Genomic DNA, 22,056 nt, shown 5'->3' on the forward strand with positions numbered 1-22,056 from the left:
CATAGTTTTTCTAGCAGTGAGTAATACCCAGTGTACTATTGGCACTAGAGTTACACTGATAAAAGGCAATAATCTTAATGAAGAAAATAAAAAAAAACACTTTCTCTAAGGAGACCATTTACATGACATGAAGAATCATTTCTGGTATTCAAGCAGCAAAGCATAACTTCATGTGTCTTTCTACATTATTTTACCTACACAGCATGGCTATCAGTTGATCACACCCCTGTGGCAAAATAATCAGTGGTAGAGGAGAGGACAGTAACATGAGGGATTTATCAAAACAGTAGGTGATTGAAGTAGTCCTGTCACCATAGTGCTGAATTAACATGCTATACATATAGAATTTGGCAAAGGCTCCAGCAAAGATGCCTTGGATAAATATTGTAGCAAGTATATTACAGGTTTGGATCTTGGAATACCACATATGACTTTGTAGTGCCTCATAAGCATGAGAACTCACCAATGAGTCATGTAAATGGCTACGGGACTCATGCCTCTGAAAAACTTCTCTATTAGAATGTGCCTGAAGAGGCTTATTTCTGGATCATCACAAAGTTCAAGCAGGGCAGCTGTCCAGTTTGAAATGGATCACTAGGGCACCCAACTACCTAGCTAAAAGAGATATGAAATGTTCCCAGATTGTTTGAAGCAATGACTGTGTATTTATGGAATTAGTGTAAGGCTCACCACACAAGAGCCTGAGTTTTTGAAGTCCTTACTGCTGATGTAATAGCCATCAAGTATGTGTTTTCCTATTTCAGGAAGTTTCAAAGACAAATTGTCCACCACCTCAAATGGGATTGTTCTGGTTTCCAAGTCAGTGCAAGACCTTCCATCATAATGTTGAGATGCAAAACTCCCCTGGAAAGTTATTTGACAGGAGACCTAAAAGTTAGCAGCAGCTCCTAGGAAAAGTCACAGACAAGCCCAAACAATGCATCTTCTTAAGCAAATAACAAAGACCTTTGTGGAGAAACTCAGAAAGACAACGAAGAATATGCAAGTGCTAAACTTGCATTGATATGAAACCGTGCTCCTCTGTATATGTTGGTTGGACATGTGGTGCAAGGTATTGTGTCAAAATCTGCCCACTGAAGTTAGGATAACCCTTCTCAACAAATTGTGTTATAGAAGGAAATCTCATTTTTTGAGTGAATCCATATAGCCACGGTGCTTATAAAAGTTTCACCTCCCCAAAGACAGACATTTAGAAATAATTAAAAAGTGGGGTAGGCAAAAGAGGGTACTTTTAAGTGGGGTAAGAGAAAAGGGGTAATTTTGGGGGGAGGGGGTTGTCTCTGAGTTTTCCAGAAGTGGACTGGAAAGTTCTAACCTCCAAGGCAGAGCAAGCAGGAAGTGATTGAAGTCTTGGGCCATGAAAGCGTCAGCCAACAGGTGCAGGATTGTGTTAGAAAGGATTGAATTCTAGATGTTCTCCTGGCAGCAGGAGGGGTGTGTTTATCTGGGTTAAGACACCATTAGCTGACAGCAGTCTGTATATTTCAGAAAAGTGGAGGGATAAGAATGCAAAATCAAAGATGATGGGGAAGATTTTTTATAAGTGCGAGTTATGCTCTGCTGAGGGAGATTATCAAAGATGAATTAGGAGACTGACAGATAATCTAAGGAGTAAACAAACTATAGGAATAGTTGAGGGACATAATACCCAGGGCTATAGAAAAGGTTGTGAAAAAGTTAGAAAGGTAAAATTAGAAGAAAACAACAAAAATCACACAGCTGAGCAACAAAGGAAAGAGCCAGACTACAAGATATTTTTAGCCCTTTTGTTCAGTTTAATACTTAACGAACTTCATCAGAAAATAAATACCTTATCAGAAAACCACCCATTTTATACAAAATAATACCTGATCACGTCAATATAAACCAATAAGATTAATAAATAAATAAATTGTCCAGATGAACTAATTTAAAGAACTATGAACTTAACAAAACAAAATTAAATACATTGCTAAATGTAAATATACTTACACATTTAAAAATATATATGTATATTTTTAACAAAGTATATATAAATATATATATATGTATATATATATATATATATATTATATATGTGTTATAATCTCTACATTTGTAAAAAGCACTTAATATTTATGGTCTCATTGAGACAGGGTAACTGATCAGCACATAATGAAATTTGCCATTTACTTTCCCTACACTCTAACAAAGTCGTAAAATCACCACAAAATACATCTGGAATCACTGTGTCAAGTACAAAAAATGAAAAATTTTTAAAGTTGTCACAAACTGTAGCATGTAGTGCACTTGCTTTAGCAAATTGTATGTGGTAGTTGTAGTAAGCAGTTTGCTCTAGTTTTTAAAAGAAAATATTTTTATTATTTGTTTACTTTTCACTTACACATGAAGGGTGCAAAGGACCTGTCACTCGTCCTTCTTAGGAGAGAAGTGAGGAGCACCAGATCAGAGACTGGACCTTTGTTTTTTGCTGCTCAACTTAGTTGAGGGGTGACAGATGGGAGAGTGACATCATGTGTAGATGGGTCATATATGAATCTGGGGGTACACCTGTATAAGAGAGGGAGCAAGCCTGTTAACTTAATAGCAGTGGATTGGAAAATTATGGATAAAAGGCTGGTAGCATTTCAAAAGACCAACAATCCCAAGACAGTAGCCAGCATGGGTTAATAGACAAAAAGAACTGTTAGTCAAACCTGATCCAGTTTTATGAGTGGTGTAGAGCTGAAATTGGCACAGAGTGTCAGAATGCATAATCCAGCAGGTCTTTCTCAAGACCTTTAACTCTGTTACTCACAGGAGGCTAATAGAAAAAGTAGAAGGATTGGGAATAGGACCAAGTCTGACAAGTTTGACAGCCACATGGCTGAATAGTAAGACAGTGTGTTAAAGTGGGAGAGATAATGTTAGCAGTTAAGAAAGCATCTAGTGGAGTACCACCTGGGGTCTGCTCTGGGTGTATTATTCTTCAGTTAATTTTTCTCAGACATATCTGAGGGAATGGAGAACCGGATAAACTTCTTTGCTTAACAGTAAGATAACACAAAGATAGGTAAAGTAGTGCAGGATGGATGGAAAGGTCTAATGAAAGATTTGGAAAGGCTAAGCAAGAGGGCAGAAAGATGATAATTTAGCTTCATTGCAAACATCTAAAAACTACTGCCTTTAGACCTCAACAGCCTCAGTGTAAAGCATCATCTGAAGGAGTGGAATTGATGGCAACAGAGCAGGAAAAGACCTAGGTGACATTGACCACAGGGATCAGAATCAGAATGCAATAGCAGCAGCAAAAAAAAAAAAATAAATACTAGGCCATATTTTTTGGTGGCTAGATTCCAGAAACAAAGCAGCAGTGCTTCCATGCTATAGGGCCTTAGTTAGCTCTAAATACTGCAAATGGTTCTGCAGGGCATAGAATGAAAGGGGCATCAGACTGTTAGGATGCATCGTGAGGAAAGCTACCAGAAATATCTCTTGGATAGAATACAAGAAATACATCCAGTGGCTAAAGAAGCTAGAGCTATTGTCATTGGAGACAAGAAGAGACAGGGCACATGATAGTCATATACAACTTCAAGTCAGGAAGATGTGAAGGGGTCGTCCTGAACAAGAGGAACAAAGGGGGAAGGAGGGGCATAAACTGCATAATGCACATATTAACAAGACCCTGGAATCTACAGACCCATATGTCTCACTAGTCTTATATTTAAAGCCATGGAAAGAATTATCATGGAAATGATCAACAGAGATATAGTAAACCTCCAGACATTGGACCCAACCCAGTTTGGTTTCTTCAAGGATAGATCATGCCTACTCAACCTGGTGGACTTCTTTGCAGATGTCACCAAAGCAATGGATAAGGGAAAAATGGTTCATACTACCTACCTTGACCTGGCCAAGGCATTTGGCACAATACCCCACTCGGGCACTGTTGACAGACTCAAGAGGTTAGGTACAAACTCATGTGTCACACGGTGGATAACCAGCTGGCTCACAGACAGGACCCAGGAAGTTAGAATTGGGGTGTCCACCTCTTCAAAGAGGCCAGTCACAAGTGGAGTCCCTCAGGGATCAGTCCTTGGGCCTTTCCTTTTTGGCATTTACTTCTCTGAAGTCAAGGCCAGTGTCAGTGGTCACTGGCTGACTAAATTTACAGATGATTGCAATTAGGAGCTGTCATTGAATCCCACACTGACACAAATGCTCTCCAGGAGAGTCTGACACAGACTAAACAACTGGTGTCAGAGCCATGGACTAAAACTAAATGCCAAGAAATGCATAACAGTATCCTTTAGAAATTGATCCTGCCCTGGTGACTATCATATTGACAACACACCTCTTAGAGTTGATCCAATAGTCAGGGACTTTGGGGCACACTTAGATAGTAATCTAGCCTTTGACCATCACGTGTCTATAGTGGTAAGGAAATCATTCTATGTTGCACAACTTATAAACAACGGTATGGCATCTAAGTCCAAAGAAGTCATTGTTCCACTGTATTTGGCATTCATCAAACCTATAATTGAATACAATACCCCCTTTGGTATGTACCTAACCAGGCAACAGTTGGAACATCAACAGAGGTTCTTCACTAAAAGAATACAGGGTGTAAATAAAATGTCTTATACAGACCGCCTTAAAGCCCTGTCCCTGTATTCTGTCTCCTACATGCTTTTAAGGGGAGATCTATGCCTGGCATACAGGACATTTTCCGACCCCACTTTGATGGACCTCCTGTATATCCACAAAAGAAACAGCACCAGAATTACCCATTCTAAAGACTTAAGCCTGTGATTATAAATGAGACTTGCTGGAGAGACAGGTATGTATCCCAGAAATTACCCCGTCTATGGAACAGGCTCCCCATCCATGTGAAGCAAAGTTCTTCCCTAACTCAATTCAAGTGCAACTTGGACAATTGGGTGAGGAACAAGAAAGTCATCCCTGGTTTGGCACCTTTGTCTCTAATGGACACAGATAACCTATAAATGGTTCATCTCCCAGGCCCGTGCTTGTAAATGTTTCATCTTCCAAACCCCTGCTTACACCTATCAAGGGTATCAGAACTCGGCAGAGATTTGGGATGCATGGCTAAGCTTAAAAAGGCCCTTGTGGTCATTAGCCTAGTAAACACCTATGAACCTATGAAATGATAAGTGAGGTGGAGATATGTGCTGCTTGTCTTGGTGACCAAAAAATGTAGAAATTGTAAAAAAAAAAAAAAAAAAAAGTGTAATTTTGGAAAATTGTGTATAAAGCAGACATGCACTGTTTTCATTTAGATTATTATTATTATTATTATTATTATTATTATTATTATTATTATCATTGTTAGTATTGACTGCTGTTATCTTTTCTTGTATCAGGCAATTCTCTGAAAAATGTGTTATGAACAACTACTTTGGAATTGGACTGGATGCCAAAATATCACTGGAATTTAACCACAGACGGGATGAGCACCCCAAGAGATACAGGTAATTTGTAACATTCCCTGTTCCTAATAAATATTTGTGTATATTATAGTGTTCCACAGACCAACTCTCCTGTTAATGTTATATCACCCCCTAGGTTTGCAATACTAGTTTAGGGTTCAGTGATTACGAACAGCAGGGATATACTGCATCACTTGTGACACACACATTTGCATTTTGTATGCGAGCTGCTCCAGATTATATAAAAGCTTTACTGTGTCAAACATGGCATTCTGGTCATGTTGGTCTGCTTGTGCGGAAGCAGAACATCACCCTGTTGTCCTGGTAGTTTTACAGAAGACCACCCATGTGTAAATACAGAATAATAGAGCAAGCCATCCTTATAATGGCATGTCTGGGGGGTGGGGAGGTGGATCATGTCAATAACTCACTTGGGGGCACTAGAAAAATATGCAACCATCCAGGTACACCATGGCCTCATCCGATATCTGTGATTCTGCATAAAAATAAACACAGTCATGTCAATGGGAAGTAAAACATGTTATTTATAAAAAGAAAATGGCCAGCAGCAGTGGTGGCACTGCATCCCTAGGCCTGCGACATTCTTTGAGAAGCCCAGTGTGAAAAAAGTAAATCTCAACAATGAACAGTGAATGTTTGGCGTGTAGGGGCGATTTACCACTCTCTTTCTTGGGGGGGAGGGGTGAGCTGATCCAATATTGAGTAATATGATCACTGATAACAGTGGGTGGAATAGCTGAAGGAGTAATTTTTTTGTAGTACCTCATAAAGTGTAAAGTGGAAAATACAAAGGAAAAACAATAGCAGCAGTTAAAATGTCTTAGCTCATTTTCAAAAGCATGGCCGGAACTCACAAATATCTATTTATCCTTTGTTGATCAGGTTAGTCCCACTACACTAGTAGCTCTTTTCAAGGGAGACTCAAGGTGGTATTTATACTACAAAGGGAAATTTGGCCAGGGCATCAGGGAACTTTCCCTACTGGTTTCAATAGGTTCTGTGGGACCTTTTACATCCATCTGAGCTACCACCAACTCAAGCAGAAGGAACCCCGGTTTAATGTCTCATCAGAAGGATGACAAACTCAGGCCTGCAGCATCCCCTTTATGCGACACTGCAGTGCCAGCAATCTACCTGGTATGGGAGTAGAACTTCCATTCTTCTTCATCAAAGATGACTGTGTGTGTTTCACGTCTGCTTACCATATAACCATGTTGTGTGTGACAAATTATTTATAATGTTCCAGGACCATATTTTATTCCTGATGTTTGAACATGGTATGGAAGGTATACATGCATTTAGCCGTCTGTTACTTTGTCGACGTACCAAATGTCGAAAGCAGTGCAGCAGGTTCTCATATGTCTGAACTGGAGATAGTCGAAACACACAATATCCCCCCTTTTTCACCCATGGTAGCACTTGTTTAGGTGGTAGAGCGGTCGGAAATGTCGCATTCAGTGTTTTGTATGACATTCCGACCATTTGCTAATTTAAAATTCGACATTCCGGTTCAGAAAAATAATGTTCGGAGATTGTTTCATCGACTAAGTGCATGTATACTGGTATGGTATGCATGATCCACTTTGTTTTATTTATTTATTTTTAACCATTTAATCAGTCATTGATCTGACTTATGGTACCTTCTCTCCTGGGACTTAGCACAGAGGAATAAAGCTGTTCCACTTGCAAGCTATGATTCCCCAGCCTTCATTTGCCAACTGTGTAACTCTAAATTCTAACTGTCTAACCAGACAGTGCCCAGGGCTGAGCCTGAATAAGGTCTGTGTAGATCAAAGCTATACCATGGTTAGTAAAGAGAAACAAACCATTACTCTCAGAATATTTCCTGACCCATTCAGACAGGAATTTCTAAAAAATGTAGAGAACAGAAGGTAGTTTAAGTAGCTATTCAGAGGAGCTGATAAAACTGAAGAAATCAGAGGAAAAAATGAAGGAAAATTGTCTAAATATGATGTGTTACAAAAAGAACTCTTTCAAAAAATAGATGAGTTAGACAACAGGGCATGCAGAGAAAACCTGAGATTTTCCACTATACCAGAAAAACTGGAAGGAATAGATTGCATTAATTTTATGAAAGTAAAAATAAGTAGCTGAACTGGACTGGTGTTACACAGCAGGATTTTTTAATTGAAAGGCTTGTAGCATTAAAGAGGCAGTCATACCAACAGCAAGAGTTGCTCCTGACAAATTTATGGCAGAAGGGAAAAGCATTAACAAGTGGGGATACCAGAGTGTTTGTGAAAAAAGATTATTCACCGTACACCAGGCAAAGTGAGTTTATCCCTGTAATCAGGGGATATTGACAGGCAGGTATGAGATTCAAGTAGCTATATTCAGTTGTCATTAGAATATTTTTTCCTTAGATGGTCAAAGACATTTTTGGATGCAAAACAGGCTAAGGAAGGATTAAAACAGTTTACAGCAAAGAGTGAACCAGCAAGCTAAAGGAGACCCTGCTTCTCATTCTTCTGGCAGTAGCAAAGCCTACATATAGAACTATGCAGTGAAACCTTTTCTATTGTACTAAAAGAAAGTGACTGAATGACAGAAAAAAGCCCGAGTTCTCTAGAAAAATCTGCTGTACATTGGATCTGAACCAGTGGTTGGGATGAGGAGGAGGAGGTGGAAGAGCAGCAGTAGTGTGAATGTAGGAAATAAATGGAAGAATTGCAAACTCATTTCTATACGATGTAGTTTGGACATGCGAATTGTGCTTCTGCAAGAAGCGTCTTAAAAAGAACGGAAGTTTGTTCACTGTGTTAGTGTTGAGAGGACTCTAAAGCATTATTCATACTTTATCATCAGTGTTTAAAAGAAAAGTAAAGGCACAGAAAATGTAACTGAAACTAATAAAAATTTATTTTTCTTAGCAAAATATATTACTGCTGTAAAGAGTTTCATTTCTTTGAAATTGTGCTCAGTTGCAGAGCTGATTAACTGGCTGTGGTGGATTATATAACCTCTGGATATACCAAGCTGATATAAGTATACTTTTTTGCACTTGTTCTGTTTCAGTGATAGTTAAAACTGTACTGCATTCTTTTATTTGATTCACTGAATTTGGCTGGTCCCTGTCTGCATTTTGTTTTTCCCCACCTTCCCGCTGAAGTGTTGTTGTATTCTTAAACTCGGTGGCTTTGGAATTGCACATCCCTGCTGTAAATCTGATTTTGGAAACTCCTCCCAGTCCTGTCTCATTTGCTCACTCAACTGAGTACAGTGAGATCATTTGGGAAGAACTACTCCCTTGCGTCTTTGATTTTGGACACTCCTCCCAGCCCAATCTCATCAGCTCAGTCTACTGTGTACAGAGTAGCGGGTCTATATTAGATTCTCGAAAGCCGACAGTGTCGAATCTGACATTGTTGACATGAGAATAGCGAACGCTGAGAATCTCGAACACGTAAACAGAAATCTCAGTAAGTTACTGCAATGTAGTGCAGTCTCGGAGTTGGTATATTTAAGTAGCGGGGGGTGTGCGGGGGGGGTTCTTTTTTGGGGGGTCTTTTTATAAGGTCAACGTTTGAAGACATTGACCGTTTTCAGCCGTCGATCTTATAATATAAACTCCACATTCACAAAACTGACACATGACTATTAAATCCACAAAACAAGACCTGAGGTAAACCAAGAAGCAAACCCAACGAGCTGCACCGAAAATAGAAAAATTTAATGAATGGAGTGCTTTTCGTCTGCGCAATATGCAGACTTCTTCAGATACACCATTAAAAACTTTTAACACACTTTTAAAGGTAATTTCAGGTATATTCTATATTCAATTACCCAGTTAAACAAAGCAATCAAATAAGCAATCAAGTATCCTAGGATATGACCATCATTCAACATACAACAGCTCCACCTTCTTAAAAAAGTGGAGATAAAGTTTACACTCCCACTTGCAGACACAAAAGGTGACGTATTATTTTATAACCTACTTCATATTAAATAAATAATTAAATAATTAAATAAATGCTCAGTGAAACTTCACAAAAAATGTTATACTACAAATTGTCAAAAAATAAAAAACAAAAAATATAAAAAATGTATAAATAATAAATACATAATGAATGATAAATAATAAATAAATTGTAAAAACATAATAAATAATGAATAAATGGTAAGTCCTGAGTTATCAATAAGAACTTACATATCTACTGTCAGTGTCTAATGTAATACTTTAATTTTACTATTGTTAAACACACAGCAGTCACTATCACTGCTCAGAGGTGATCTGTGCCTCACCTACAAGGCAATATCGGACCCTGCCATAATAGAGATGCTCCATATCTGTAATTCTAACTCCTCATGCTTTACCCGCTTGAAAGGCCTAAATCTAATATGCAACATCAACAAAACCTGCTGGAGAGACAGGTTTGTCTCCCAGAGGCTGCTCTGTCTCTGGAACAGACTTTCCATACACGTCAAACAGAGTACCTCACTGACCCTGTTCAAGCACAGTCTTGATGAGTGGATGGGAAACCAAAGATTTGTCCAAGGGGTTCCATCTATGTCCCTCGTTGATGTGACAGGTACTAACTGTGGTTTCTTTTATGGGGGATAAACTCTTGGCTAGGCTTGTAAAGGGCCTCAGGGCCATTAGCCTAGTCACCTCCTATGATCCTGTGATCCTATATGTAATAAATGTCTTGAAGTAAACTGCATGTTTTATAGTAAAACAACTCTGTGTAGTATACAGATGAATTTTATTTAATTTATTTGACATTTGCTGACCGGGAAAGTCCGACTGGGTCGTGAACACATTTTCAGCAGAGGCCTGGGGGGGGGGGGGGAGCTCCACGGAGTAAAATCATTGACAAAAATAAAAGTACAGAGATATTACATTTACATATGGGAGTGTAGGTTACAATAAGTTATAAGCCAGACAAATTGTATACATTTACCACAGTAAACTTTGAAAACAGGAAATATAGAGATACAAGTTTATACAGTTGGTTTAACAACTGCTATTCATTTAGGTAGACTGTTTGTATACAGTTTGAAAATTTTTATGTAATTAGATGTCATCTGCAAAGATTTTTTTAAGAAGACTGCAGGTATAGATTTAGCAAAGGGGTAAATTGATCAACTGATATACATCAACAAGAATAGCAGCTAATTTACAGAGAAAAGAAATGGGACATCTTAATATTTGTAGTCAAGTGTCAAGTTCTTTGTCATGTTTCAATAAATCTAGCTGCTTAGTTCTTTGACAGGGGGAGAAAGAAGGAAGTATAGTATGTATAGTAGAGTAAAAGCAGACTAAAGGATGAGAAGGGAGGGAGAGAGAGGAAGAAGGAAGAAATGTATTGTAGAGTAAAGGAGGGGAAGGTGGGGAACTAGGTTGCTAAGTTGTTTTGGAACAAGGGCAGATACTTTTCTCTAGAAAGTGTTTTTTTTAGTGTGAGTTTAAAATTCTTGTGGTTTGTTATTGCTCTGATGTTTGCTGTTAAAGCGTTCCAGATTTTATGTATGAGATTGGGGAGTCTCACCAGTAACTGCTAATTATACTAGTAATATTAAAGTAAAAACATAGTTTTTTCTGTGATGTATCTTGGTATATATTGTAACAAGGCAAAGCTGGATATAAGCAATACAATGTTGTGATTGTGGACTGTTGTGGGGGGATAAGTGCACTGATCATTTTATATATGTATTAAAATATAATAATTCCTCCGTTTTTAATAATGGCAGAAGTACAGATCAGTGTTCTTAATTGATCATGCAAACAAGGAATTTTTTTCCTCTAAGCAAGCAGGGTAGTAAACAGAAAGCATAAAATATGACAGCTTTCTAGTATCTGAAAAGAGCTTTATTCATTTGTAAAGCAGTAGGAGACAGTATGCCTACAAGGGCAAGCAATTAATCAGGAAAAATTTGAAGAATGTGAGGTATTTTATAAGTGACATAATGATTAGCATTTTAAAGAGAACTGTCAAGCAATTCAGTGAAAATAAATTAAAGTTTGATACAGAGAGAAGTGAATACATTTTGGAGGTAGTCACTTTCTTAACAGCCTTAGTACTTAAGTATGAAGTATAACAGTGGACAATTAAGTTTATTCATTTCTTATGGGTAAATATCAATTAACAGAGACCTTGCAAGTTGTTTTTCTCATCTGGAATAAATAAAGACATATGACAAGAATAGATAGTATCTGTGGAGGGGGGGCATACAGGCTCTAGCATCCACTTCCAACATGATTAAACCTAACATTAGAATAGGTGAAGCCTGTAGGCGTAGGTGTAGATGTAACTATTTAGTGTAACTGCTTCTGTACTTTACAGACTGCTCAGAAGTTATCTGTGTCTCACCTTTTTGGAAAGTATTAATAGTTTTATGTGTTTGCTTTGAAATTAAAGGGGTTGAGAATATAAATGTATTTAGCTTCTTGTTTCATGATTTTTTTTTATTGGAGTAAAGGGTCTGGGTAAACGTGAACTTGATTCAAACAGGGATGAAAAGTAGCAACTGCATACAAGATCAGTCTGCCAGTCATTAATCTGTGCATGGAAGTTGCAATTTACAAACATATATTCAAAAGAACTGTCATACAGAATATGTGAAAGTAATAGTTTGTTAGCAGAATTACTGCTTTACCAGTTTTATCATGGAACGCCAGTAGCATTATAGGTACAGACAAAAAAGCAAAGAGAGAAATATTAAGAAGTGTAGGATGCAAATAGCAATGTTGCTGGAGATACATGTGGATAGAAATGAAAACATGAATTTGGTAAGTAAAGGACTTCAGAATTGATATTTAGCAGAGTACCAGGGACAAATGGAAAAGGGGGTTAATAGTACTGATTGTGAGAGGGGGTTCCAATAGTAATAGAAGAGAAAAAGAAAGACAATAATGGTAGTTTTGTGGTAATAAGGGGTTATTAGCAGGGAAGGGGGATTACACTGGTATGTATTTATATTCTACCTAGAACTATTATTATGGAGCTTAATATATTTTGGGGAGAAATTAATAGCTTTTAGCACAGACTATTATTTATGGGCAGTGCTGTGCTAGTTACTTATAAAAGTAATAGGTTACTGTTACTAGTTACTTTTCTAAAAAGGTAATATATTACTGTTAGTAATTACTAACTAATGTAACATGTTACATGTTACTGTTACGTTTACATAAGTATACTTTATCACTTGTCATATTACATGTCAATTACAGTCCACCAATATGACTCAATAAAAACAATTTCTGTAGAAGCAAAAGTCATCCAAGTAATTCTACATTAAAGAGATCTGTAACTAATGAAGAGGTTGCTACTGGCAAAACAACATTTTACATTTCAATGTTTCTTCCACAAATTTAGTGCCTCCTTCCCTTGAAGAATTAATTGCCTATGTTACATAAAAAAAAGGGAATGACTGACAAACTGACAACAAGTTCATAGTTATTAGGCATCTCGTACAAAAGAAGGACACAGGAATGTAGAAGCCCTATCCCCCCTTAAAGTCCACCAAATAATCGTCAATCATATGGCCACTGCAGTATCTTTACTCCATCTACATGGTGTGGGTCTAAAACCCACAGCTTTCTGCACCAAAGCCAATTATGCTATTAACACTGCTTTCAAATTCTAAAACACAAACAGTGACTGCCATTTGATAAACAAAACAGTTAGTTACACATTGAAAACAGACTTAGCATGAGCAACAATAAACCTATCTTCCCTTGAAACTCACAATTCCATGAAATGAAACTCATAATTCCTTGAAAATGCACTGAAACTCATAATTCCCTGAAAATATACTAAAACTCAAATGTACAGTTCCATCACCAGTCTGGTAGTTGGTGTAGAGGATTCAGGCCCATGTCTCCACTCTCCACTGAAGCTCACAATTCCTTCACCAGTCTGGTAATCAGTGTACAGGATTCGGGCTCTTGTCTCCTGTAACCAAGTTACAGGGTAAAGCCTGATCAGGTTACTTGACTAATCTGCCCTCCCCACTAACTAGGGCATTACATACTGAAGCTCCTTACCTCTCAACCTCTTAGCATAAGAAATCTGAACAAAGTGTAAATAATGTGGGGACAAAGGCCCCAAAATATGGGACAAATTTTAAATATTGCTATTACAGACTTAGAAAGTTACTAAAATAACATTTGTATTAGCGTGCATTTTCTAAAGGACATGAAGTCTGAAACTCAAACGTATGACATTATTTAATTATTTCAGTCCACAGTGATTTGCCAGAAAACCACAAATGTTGAGAAATAGGCGAAAAATATGAGGCAAAAATCTGGAATGGAGACTTTACTAACACAAATGACTGCAAGTAGGGGCACAGAAAGGCAAAATGGGACTGCAAGTTATTTAAGAAAATTAGCAAAGGAATTTGCGAGAAAATAAAAGAGTGGGTTAAGACCCAGGATAAATTTGGATTGCAACTGAAAGACTTCCCTGCCACAGGCTGATAACAGAATATAGAAAAACAGAACAAGATAGGGGAGGGCTAAGTGAACGATCAGCTGTTTTTTTTTTAGTAAAGTCTACAACATAAGCTGTTGTTAAAAAGGGATAGTGGATAAGACATATAAAATATTGTATGGTTACTATAAGAATTAATCAGAAGAGGTTAGAAAATATTCAAAAAATGCTATATACAAAGGAGCAAAGGGAAGACAGCTGTATGGCTTCCAAGTATGCAACAAAGTGCAGAAGGTTTACGATTTTTCCATAGAAGAGATTCCACAGATATTTTTTACCGCAAACAGACTTTTGTATTTTGTATCAGGTAAGTAGTAATTGCTGGGCGTATGATGGGAAATAAATAAATAATTGGAATCATATTTTTAAAGGGATGTAACAAGATGGCAAATTTTAAAACTTCCCTAGAGATTACTTTGTCAAAAATGCTGGGAAGAAAATGATTGTAGCTATGAAAATTATTCATTTGAGTTGGAGTATACAATCTGAACTGTCTAAACACACTGATGCCTTATTAAGTTTAATGCTATTAAATGCTAAAAAATGCAATTACTAGAAAACAGAAATTAAAATTTTAACCAACCATAAATGAAGTATTGAATATTGCAAACCTGATAAAAGATTTGGAGAGTGGATCTTTCGAGAAGGGAAGGAACAAATTGTATAGAAATAAATGGAATTTGTGGGAACAATGTATGTAGAATGTGTTCAGGAGAAGGTGTGAAACATAAGGGAAGGCAAGACTTAAGCAACTTATTTAATGTTGGAGTGAATGATAATTGTTAGAAAAAATACAAGAATTAGTGAAAAAATATATAATTTTTTTCTCTGTTTTCATTAACTTTATATGTACCCCTGTCATTGTTAAAATTGTGTGAATTTAGTAAAGATGTTAAAAAGAAAATAGCTTCTAGTGGTAAAGAATGCTCTCACTAGAAAATGGAAGAAAACTGATCCTCCCAACGAGGTGAAGGCAATTATGTTGGAGATTCATTGTTTGAATTTAGTTACAGAAGAGGGAAAACAGAGAGAGAGAGAGAGGGTGAGACTGAGTGAGAGAGAGATTGAGAGAGAAATTGAGCGAGGTGGTTTCTGAGGATGATGCCAGGTGAAGACAGAAACAAATTAGTCCTGTTTTGTCTTTTGCAGGTAATAGAGACATGCAGGGGTTTAGTGAGACCTTTGTGGTATATTATTGCCCACTGGTGTGAGTGACTTGATATGAGTACACTCAAAAGTTTATACATGCCTGTAAACAATGGTATTTTTATTATTGTCTGATTGACTCAAGCATGATATATGTATGTTATTAAAGGAACAATTAACTGTGGACATTTTTGTAATAAAGTGTTTTTTCTGTAAAAATATGCATTTTTTTTCTTAATCCCATATGATTTTTACTGCAGTTCTAGGGCTTGCTGTCAAAGAATTACCTTCAGTTTCACAACAGTATTGTGAGTGAAGTGGCAATATGTCTTGTAATGCCTGGTACTACAGAAATTAAGTGCTGTCATTGTTCATGGCATAAAAATTATAAGCTAAATGTTCAGAAAAACAAGAAAAAAAATCACTAAAACTTAAAAATCAGATTTTAGGCATGAATCCCTCCACATTTTACTGTTTCAGGTGGTCTTGTACAATATCTAGAAGTATGTCTAGGCATTTTGCAGCATGTAAAACTTAGTAGAGGTCAGTAGTGTGTTCTTGTTCTGTCTTGCTTTCTGTTCGCAGCTGGTAACCATGAATTTCACAAAGCATACCGACAGTTTTACGAGGGAATCCTTATTGCTTTCTGTTGAACAATGCTTCAGCTTCTGCTGTAGTGTTTTGCTTATGTTAATTTGTTACTTTTTGTCTTAATTTCTCTCTTTTATTCAACTGTTTCCTTCTCCCTTTCTACTACTTTAACTAAGTCCTTCTGTAGTCAGATGTCAGTGTTAGTCTTTAGTGCTATTTTATTTGGTTTTATGATAAAGAAGTGAATGACAAAATACCAAGTGCCATTTGAATGAAAACTAAATGCTATCCTGTGTGTGTACATCAGCATCCCAATAAATTCACTTTACTTATAAGATTGTGGAACATGTTGTGGTACATAGCAGTGATATGGTGTGTCTTATCCAAGTCAGGATTTTATGGACTGTGACAAAAGGTAGCTCTTAAAAACGTACCAGGAGAACAGTGTGCCACAACATTCAGGTTAATTATGTATGCCATTAGTTCCACTGCTTGACATCTTAGGATGCACTTGCTTTCTATTTTGTTTGACTTGAGATTATGTTTTATCTGCTGTAGCACTGTAGTTTTTTTATTATGACTAGTGAGCAGTATTCACACCCTCCTTTCTGACTTGCTATATTTTCTTTTATATTTTTTTAAACTCACAGTAGTCGCACAAAGAACATGATGTGGTACGGTGTATTTGGAACAAAAGAATTGCTGCAGAGAACATACAAGAACTTAGAACAAAGAATACATCTAGAAGTAAGTATCTTGCCACATAGCTACACTCTTTTTATGAAAAATCTGTTGCTTTTAAGTGTGAATCTTTTCTACAGTCCGCAGTTTAAAATGCAAAGCTTTAAACGCACATGTAAGTGATGTTCTTTGTGAATAGTTGACTGATTTTTCTCTTTTGCTTTCACTGAAGAAGATATAAAATGGCTGGATTGTTACTGATGTGTTTGCTTCTTTACAGTTTATTTATTTATTTGTTTACCATGAATAAAACATTGATCTTATGAACAATTTTCATGAGCAGCCCAGAAGAGTAACAAAGAAAAAAGTAAAAGTAAGCAAAACATATAACACAAGCCAAGAATCACAAATTACAATAACCAAGAGACACACGTGATTGTATACAATTTAAATACAAATTATACAGTGGAAAACATTAGCCTTGTTTGGTGAGTATGAGTAAAACAGAAAAAGAATATTGAGTAACATGGTTACTATTTGAAATACCCTCATCTCTAAAGAAAATATAAAATAGAAGACATGAAGGTCTGTGTATAGTGTACACAGCAGATTGTGCTGTGGATAAGAAGGGTCATTCGCACATCTGGGGTGTAAGCAGTGATATACAAGAGGGGTGTGGGAGTGGGGGTGAGGTCCCATCAGCTGATGCTCTCTTCACAGAAGCATGTAAATAGGCATTGCTTTAGGTCACGTCTAAATAATTTATTGAAGAGATCTCACTGGGGGCAAGAACGTTTTCGTAATCATCCAGTCCCACGTATGCAGGTGCTTAACTTTGGTGGGAGAAAACTGAAAGAAGATGAAGGAGGCGCAGCATTTATTTTTTCATTTGATGTTTGATAATGGAAGATTGCCAATGTTTTGGCAACTCTTCATAGATATTACATCCAGATAGAAAAGTCCGTATGTATAGATGCCATAGAAACTGAGAAAATGACTGAAACAGTGCTCAAAAAAACACCACGAACAAAAAAACAGTTTTGAGCACCACAGGAAAGGCTCAACCCAATCTATTGATATGAAGAAGATTTTATTAATGGATCAGAGCTTAAAACATGAACGCATTAACTGAAATCACCGCATTTTCATCTTGAATCTAACAAACTTCATCAGATAAATAGCCCGGGTAACACTATTAAATAGCCCATCTCATTTCTATCCACCAATAAATATTCATCAATTGAAATTGATGCGTTTTACATTGGGAAACCTGAACACACACTAAAAAAAGAATATATGAGCATTATTATGATGTTCGAAATTGTAATAAGAATAAGGCACTGTACAAACACTCACTATGCTGTACTCAAGCAAAGTATTCATTTTTTGTTTTAGAATGGATACCAAAGGATAGTAGAAGGTGGCCTTGGGATATCACTATTGAATTTAAAGAGCTTTATTGGTAAATTGTTCTTGAAGCTAATAAACCCTCAGGGCTTAATGAAAATATTTTGTTAGCCGCTGTATTAAAACAGAGAGCAGCAAACTTATGATTCTATCCTTTGAATTAAGTACGTAATGTAGTTTTTATTCTGTTGCATTTTTTCTAACATGTTTTACAATTTTTAATTTTATACATCATCTTTATTCATATGGCACTTAAATAACTGTTCTTCTTCTTTTGGCTTTTCCCGGTTAGGGGTCGCCACAGCGAATCACCAACCTTCCACGGAAGGCACACACACATGCACACACTCACACCTAGGGCCAATTTAGAGTGTCCAATCCACCTACAGCATGTCTTTGGGATGTGGGAGGAAACCAGAGCACTCGGAGGAAACCCATGCAACCACAGGGAGGACATGCAGACTCCGCACAGAAGGCACCCCAGCCGAGGATCGAACCGGAGAACCTCTTGCTGTGAGGCGACAACACTAACCACTGCATCACCTTAGCTTAAATAACTGTTCGACATAGCATATTTGTAATATAACTTTTATAGTGATTCATATTTAAGCTACTAGATGGAGTTTTAGTTCAGATTTATAAAGTCATAGCATTTTAAACAAGTATAGGAATGAGTATAAGTTGGGGACAGAATTTTTTTATTTTATTATATATATTTTTGAATATATTCTGGGTGGAGAGACTGTGTGTATTATTATTTATTCCATTTTTAGTTTTGAGACTAATTCACAGTCAAGGATTTTTAACTTGTATTTGACTAATTAATTTGGAGTTTCAAGTGAAGAATATCTATTGGTGGATAGAAGTGAGGTGGGCTATTTAATATTGTTACTTAGTTGGGCTATTTATCTGATGATGTTTGTTAGATTCAAGACGAAAACTCAGTGATTTTAGTTAATGCATTCATGTTTTAAGCTCTGATCCATTAATAAAGTCTTCATATCTACCAATTTGGTCGAGCCTTTCTTTTGGTGCTCAAAACTGAGAAAATACATATTAACAACAGGAGAAACACTGACCAGCAACCAGCAAGCCTAATAAGTGCAGAAAAATAATACTTACAAAAATGTGATTATACCTTTCTGCATTCCGTTTGCTTCTACTATGTTATCTGCATAAGAAATCACATAAAAAGAAGTACATTAAATGCTTGCTTGCTATAATATGACAAGCTCTGGAAAAAGGATATAAGAAAGTAGTTGAAGTGTCAGAAATTTAAATGTACATTTACAGTGAAAAATGTGAATGTAATAATATAGCCACATTTACACGTGAATTCGAGGGAGAAATAAAAGGTTTCTGTGACAGAAGACTGAATGGCAAAAAAATGTTATTTTACTGAAAAACAAATGACTGAAAACCTTTTGACAAAATCTTTTTTTTTTTTTTTTTTTTGCTGTGGATGGAGACAAGCCTCCATGCATTCCTCGTGTGGAGGACTGTACCCCCCATCCACTAATATAGTCTCTCAAGCCAAGCTCTCAGAAACTTTGTAGGAAAGAGAGGTTTAGATTTGCCACCCCCCCCCCACAGTCTCTCTCCTTCTCTCTCTCTCTCACACACACACACACACACACACACACACACACACACAGACGCACAAACTTTGCAAAAATATAAAATATGTATTATTCTGTAATGTGTTATTAAGTTTTTATTCAAATGTCACATGGTCTTTGCCATTCAGTATTCTGTCACAGAACCAGATAAAACACTAATGGGGAATAGGGATTAAAGCTCATCCATAACTTCTTGTAATGTCAGTATGAACTAAGATGTCATGCGAGAAACAGTTGGCATAATAAAGGTAGTAGAAAGGGTCAAGGATTGAAGAAGAAGAAAGAAGGTGAAAAAAGGAAAAGTTTATCAATAGAATACTGACAACATCAGCAAAACACTGAGATAGGAGGTGAAATGTCCTGCCAAAAATCAAAGTGAACTTTGTCATTTAGACTCCCAAGGGTAACCTAAATGAAATTTCATGCATCAGGTTCAATACTGAGATGACAAGGGCCACGGTGGTTCAGCGGTTAGCATTGTTGCATCACAGCAAGAGGTTCTCCGGTTCAATTCTTGGCTGGAACGCCTCCTGTGCAGAGTCCGCATGTCCTCCCTGCGGTCGACTGAACTTTAAAGACATGCTGGTAGGTGCCTGAGTGTGTGTGCCTTCTTTAAAGGTTGGGCACCAGGCTGGCAACTCGACACTGTAAAAATCCACTGCCAATCAATAGCGGACTGGTGATCCGCTATGACGACCCCTAACCAGGAAAAGCCAAAAGACTTTTTTTAGGCTCAATACTAAGATGACAATTACACACATACAAATTACATATGGCACATACAACATAGTTAATCTGTTAATTTAATACATAATACTATAAATTACTATGTCTACAGTTTTTAGTAGCTGAGTGATTGATTATTGCACATTTATTTATTGCATACTTATTTTCTGATATGTTAGAATAGTTAGCAAATAAATATTGCACTTGACTAACATTGTAAACGGATAAGTATGACAGAAGCAATCGGCTTTTGCACATAAACCGGTCATGAAATTCAAACTGAGAATGAGTGACAAGTAACTTGTAATTCCAAATCAGATGTCAGAAGTCATCGTGTGTTTGTAACTGGTAAGCAATGCACTGAAGTTAATTATGAATAAGAAAAGTCGTTTTTTAGTTTTGTATACAGGTTTGAATCTAGATAGCAGCACAGTATGATTTAAATAGTTTTCATGGTCAATACAGTTAAAACAAGCCAGCAATTTTGATTTGAATAAATTGCCTTAATTTTTAATTTTTATGTGGCCTTCATTTAAAAGTATGTGCCAGGGTACACAAGATTCTGAAGGAACTTTAAATGGGAGCTGCTTAACAAGTGGTCACAATTTCACTGCCTTACAAGCAGGCTTTCCTGTATAGCCTCTCTTCTTTTACTGTTAATTCATCACATCATGACATCATCTGCTCAGGGCTGAAGCAGATATTCCTAGCTAGTCTGAAATGGAGATAAAATATGTAGAGACCGCACTAGTAAGAGTATGGAGGTTAGCTGGTACAACCGGAGGATAATTTGCCTCTGTTTGGCCTAGTTGAGAAAAGTAACTGTCAGGAATACAAAATCAGATTATTACCTATTTTTATTACTTCTTAGATTAAAATCTTCCAGACAGACACTTATTTTCTGGGTTAGTAATGGAAAAGACACAATAACTGATAAATAAAGCTCAAAAACATTTAAACAATACAATAAAATTTCATCTTTGTACAGATTAGCAGTTGTAGAATATAACTGCTTATAAAGCAGCGTATTTTTTATTTGCTATTCAGGTTTAGAAATGGATGTTTTCAATGAGGAGAGGCATGGGTAATACGTGCCACCAGCAGCAGGTGTAACGGGTGTGGAAAAAAATGGGGTGAGAATCAGACTGGCAAGTGTGTAGTAGTCCTGTGACAGACCCGCATTATGGATGGACAAGGTGTAAAAAGATGAAGGAGTCTCTTCTTTATATCATTAGTTCTTTAGATAACCTCTCAGAATTAAAAAAGGCTGAAGGAACACCTTTCCCAAGAATACAAATGTCTCTGTTTTAGAGTCATTTTTTTACTGCCTACTACAAAACGTTTACAGCTTGACCTGTTTACATTACGTAACTTTTATATACTGTAGGTCAGTTTACTTTATTTGCTACTGTAACTTGCATTGTATTGCGTATTTTTAAAGCATGATATATATTGTCCTTAGTTGCTGTTTCACAATTGTTATTGTCATTAGTTTTAACTTGTTGCTCAGGTTGTGGCTGAAAAGGTTCCTTTACCAGACTGCATACCCAGTTATCAAACTAAGTACATAAACAGAAAGAGCATGGGAGTGAGAAACAGGGCATCATGGATTGGGGATTTCATGGATAAAGTCACAGTGAGGACCTGCCACCAGGAAGATGATCCCTTCCATGAACACAATCACAGTGAGATATAGTTCATGGAGACAGTGATCCCCTCTGTGTATAGTTAGTGAAGATGTATATTTTAGTAATTTACTCACTGTAGTACTGTGTGACACCCATCATCCTAATAACCTGTAATTTACACTGATGCACGCAAATGATGCATCATGTTATGTATTCCAATCCTTCTGTATACCCAGGTCATGTGCAAGAAACTTCCATATGGATCAGTACATCTGCTTTGTCAGCATGTATAAAGAAAGAGTGGCCCCTCTATGAGCACCATCACAGTGAAGACATATTTCACAGAAGA

General features: G+C 36.9%; 1 protein-coding gene across 3 annotated transcripts in view; it reads left to right on the top strand.

The window, feature by feature from the left end:
• The window catches only part of LOC122789976 (diacylglycerol kinase delta-like), a 1,345,205-nt gene that overhangs the window by 1,215,825 nt on the left and 107,324 nt on the right, over window positions 1-22,056 (top strand). For all 3 annotated transcript variants that reach the window (XM_044057484.1, XM_044057483.1, XM_044057482.1), the window contains 2 exons: window positions 5,367-5,474; window positions 16,297-16,393. In XM_044057484.1, the coding sequence (XP_043913419.1) occupies window positions 5,367-5,474; window positions 16,297-16,393 (205 nt within the window). The remainder of the gene's footprint in view (window positions 1-5,366; window positions 5,475-16,296; window positions 16,394-22,056) is intronic.

Source organism: Protopterus annectens, chromosome 15.part0 (genome assembly GCF_019279795.1).
Source record: "Protopterus annectens isolate FY-2018-M chromosome 15.part0, PAN1.0, whole genome shotgun sequence".
Taxonomy (NCBI): Eukaryota; Metazoa; Chordata; order Ceratodontiformes; family Protopteridae; genus Protopterus; species Protopterus annectens.